General features: G+C 60.3%; 1 protein-coding gene across 1 annotated transcript in view; it reads right to left on the bottom strand.

Annotated features, from left to right (window-relative positions):
- The window catches only part of TMEM254 (transmembrane protein 254), a 6,993-nt gene extending 6,922 nt beyond the window's left edge, over window positions 1-71 (bottom strand). Inside the window, exon 1 of the mRNA XM_017746190.1 lies at window positions 30-71. Within this exon, the coding sequence (XP_017601679.1) occupies window positions 30-71 (42 nt within the window). The remainder of the gene's footprint in view (window positions 1-29) is intronic.
- Between the last annotated feature and the right edge of the window lie 958 nt (window positions 72-1,029).

The raw sequence follows: 1,029 nt of genomic DNA, 5'->3' as shown, positions 1-1,029 counted from the left end.
GGGGGGGTGCGGGCTGCGCCGTCACGGACCAGGGGAGGCGGCCTCGCCCAGCCCTGGGCGGGCACTGCCATCGGGCCCCTGGCGAGGGGTGGGGGCGCGGCCCGGCACCGCCTGCCCGGGGCTGGCCGCGGGGTTAGCTGGTGCTGGCTCTTGCACTTTGGCCTCTACAAGCCCAGGCCGGGGCAGAGTGCCTGGGAAGTGGCCCAGAGGAGAAAGACCGGTGGTGCTGGTCGACACTGGCTGAACATGAGCCAGCAGTGTGCCCAGGTGGCCAAGAAGGCAAATGGCATCCTGGCCTGGATCGGCAATAGTGTGGCCAGCAGGACCAGGCGAGGGGTCATGCACCTGTACTTGACATTGGTGAGGCCACACCTCGAGTGCTGTGTCCAGTTCAGGGCCCCTGTGTTTAGGAAGGATGTTGAGCTGCTGGAATGTGTCCAGAGAAGGGCAGCAGAGCTGGGGAAGGATCTAGACCACAAGTCCTGTGAGGAGGAGCTGAGGGAGCTGGGCTTGTTTAGCCTGCAGAAAAGGAGGCTCAGGAGTGACCTTATCGCTCTGTAAAACTACCTGAAAGGAGGCTGTAGCCAGCTGGGAATTGGTCTCTTGTCCCAGGCAGCCAGTGGCAGGACAAGAGGACATAGTCCAGAAGAGCACTAGGGGAGGTTTTGGGTGATCAGACATTGGAACGGGCTGCCCAGGGAGGTGGTGGGGTCACTGTCCCTGGAGGGGTTTCAGGAAAGACTGGATGTGGCACTCAGTGTCATAGTCTGGTTGACAAGGTGGTGTTCGATCACAGAGTGGACTTGATGATCTCAGAGGTCTATTCCAACTTAATCGTTTCTGTGATTCTGTACCGAACGCAGTGTGGGACAGCACAGAAACTGGAGTGAGTTTTTCAGCTTGACTCCTTGCCCCTTTACTGCAGCGGTCTGCTTAGGGGTGGAGAAAATGTAGGAAATGGGACAATCGCAGCAGGTGTGGCCCGAGATGCAGCCCCGGCTCCCGGGCAGCCCCGGCTCCAGGGCAGCT

This window comes from Corvus brachyrhynchos, unplaced genomic scaffold (assembly GCF_000691975.1).
Source record: "Corvus brachyrhynchos isolate BGI_N302 unplaced genomic scaffold, ASM69197v1 scaffold279, whole genome shotgun sequence".
Taxonomy (NCBI): Eukaryota; Metazoa; Chordata; class Aves; order Passeriformes; family Corvidae; genus Corvus; species Corvus brachyrhynchos.
Note: the sequence above shows the minus strand (reverse complement) of the source record. Positions and strands in the feature narration are given on the sequence as shown.